Genomic DNA, 2,214 nt, shown 5'->3' on the forward strand with positions numbered 1-2,214 from the left:
AAAAAAAAAAAATCCTTGAGCGCATCCTAGATTGGAAAGTACAAAGGTTTAGGATCACTGTTGGCACAGCTGGGGAGCATTAAGTATTAGATTTATTCTGCCAGCCTGGAAGGTGGGTCACACCTGTAATCTCAATACTTTGGAAGGCTGAGGTGGGAAGCTGATCACTTGAGGCCAGGAGTTCAAGACCAGCCTGATCAACATAGTGAGACCCCGTTTCTATACTGTTTTTTAAAAATTAAAAAAGATTTATTCTTGCTAAATGTCTTTCTTTCTTTTCTTTCTTTCTTTTATGGCATCTCACTCTGTCATCAGACTGGAATGCAGTGGCATGATCATGGCTCACTGCAGCCTCAGTCTTCTGGGCTCAAATGATCCTCCCACCTCAGCCTCCTGAGTAACTGGGACCATAGGCATCTGCCATCAGGCCCAAGCTAATTTTAGAAGTATTTTTTGTAGACATGGGGGTCCTCCTATATTGCCCAGGTTGGTCTCAAACTCCTGGGCTCAGGTGATCCTCCCGCCTCAGCCTCCCAAAGTGTTGGGATTACAGGCATGAGCCACTGCACCCAAAGGTCAATTTCTTGAGTGCAACAATAAGACAGTGGCTACATGGGGAAGGTCCCTGTTCTCAGGACAATGTTGAAAAGGGTGAGTGTCCAGATGTCTGCCACCTACTTTCAAACAGTTCCGTTTGAAATCTAAACATATCCAGTTCACTCCAGACAGGGAAAAAGAAAATGTGGCCAGATGGTAACATAAAAACTGGTAAGCCCAGATGAACGTATATGGGTGTTCATGGTACTAATCTTAAGTTTGTCTAGAGTTTTTTAAAAAAATGTTTAGGTAAAAGCTGAAGGGAGGCCAGGCATGGTGGCTTACATCTGTAATCCTAGCCCTTTGGGTGGCTGAGGTGGGTGGATCACCTGAGGTCAGGGGTTTGAGACCAGCCTGGCCAACATCATGAAAACCCATCTCTACCAAAATATAAAAATTAGCTAGAAGTGGTGGTGGGCGCCTGTAATTCCAGCTACTCGGAGGCTGAGGAAGGAGAATCGGTTGATCCCGGGAAGCAGAGGTTACAGTGAGCCAAGATCGGGCCACTGTACTCCAGCCTGGGTGACAGAATGAGATTCTGTCTTGAAAAAAAAAAAAAAAAAAGCTGAAACGAAGAAGGGGATGGTAAAAAGGAAACCCCCCATTGCTGTGGAGGGGAGATACTAGAGGCAGGGTGGGGTGGAGGAAGGGCTGACTGTGACGAGCCTGAGCTGGGCAGGGACCCGGGACAGATGGGGTGGAGGGCTCAGGACTTGGGGGAGCAGGATGGAGCCTGTGCTGAAGGATGTGGGGTTGAGAACAGCTCTCTCCTGCTCCTGGGAGCCCCTCGCACACCAGTGGAATATCCAGAGGGCTGGGCCTGGGTGTGGTCTGTCCTGACCGCCACAGGGAGAGGGCGATGGGCACAGCAGCTGGGCACTGGGAGCAGTGGGGCCGCACCTGAAGTTGTAGCTCCTCTCCTGCAGCTGGAAGGAGTAGTGAGTCCGGCAGCCGGAGTCCCCAGTGTCCAGGTCGCAATCCCAGTGAACTCTGATGCCCACAGAGCCACCCTGCACATAGCACACAGCTGTTCCACTGGTGGGTGGGCCCGGGACCCTCTCCCAGAGCCCTCCGGGAACCTTGCCCCCAACTCAGGACCCACCAGCAACGCCAGGTCCTCGAAGTTCCCTCCAGCCTCGGCCACGAGGTCCCCAATGCGGAACACGGGACAGTAGGGGCTGAGTTGTGGTTCATAGCGGCAGTACTTAAAATAGGTGGGGTCCCAGGTCTCCAAGGCATTGGACCTGGTGGGGGTGGGGGAGGTCAGACGAGGTAGGAGACAAGGAGGGTCTTGGGGCAGATGAGACCCACTCTGCTTACTTAGAGAAGTTGAACTTGCTGAAGGTGACCGTGTTTTTGATGAAGAGTGTGAAGTTCTGGGCCTGGGCCAGCAGGGGCCTCCTGCAGGTGGAAGGGAGGTGACAGCCTCTGCCAGGCCTGGGGCCCTGCGCCAGTGGGGGTGGGGGATTGTGGGGACACTTACGAGGGCACAACGCCACTCTCCACTGGGCACCAACTCCAGATCTCACAGGTCCTGTGGGTCCCATTGAACACCACACATTGGCCTGTTTTTACGCCTAGAAAAACAAAAGATGAACTCCAGACCTTCAAATCTCC

At 52.4% G+C, this 2,214-nt stretch overlaps 1 protein-coding gene across 1 annotated transcript in view; it reads right to left on the reverse strand.

Moving 5' to 3' along the window:
* Positions 1 to 2,214, reverse strand: part of P2RX6 (purinergic receptor P2X, ligand gated ion channel, 6) — a 26,213-nt gene that overhangs the window by 13,331 nt on the left and 10,668 nt on the right. Inside the window, exons 5-8 of the mRNA XM_011987357.1 lie at positions 2,081 to 2,210; positions 1,918 to 1,998; positions 1,700 to 1,841; positions 1,498 to 1,607 (exon numbers count right to left, since the gene is read on the reverse strand). Coding sequence (XP_011842747.1) covers positions 1,498 to 1,607; positions 1,700 to 1,841; positions 1,918 to 1,998; positions 2,081 to 2,210 — 463 coding nt within the window. The remainder of the gene's footprint in view (positions 1 to 1,497; positions 1,608 to 1,699; positions 1,842 to 1,917; positions 1,999 to 2,080; positions 2,211 to 2,214) is intronic.

This window comes from Mandrillus leucophaeus, unplaced genomic scaffold, assembly GCF_000951045.1.
Source record: "Mandrillus leucophaeus isolate KB7577 unplaced genomic scaffold, Mleu.le_1.0 Scaffold308, whole genome shotgun sequence".
NCBI classification, from domain to species: domain Eukaryota; kingdom Metazoa; phylum Chordata; class Mammalia; order Primates; family Cercopithecidae; genus Mandrillus; species Mandrillus leucophaeus.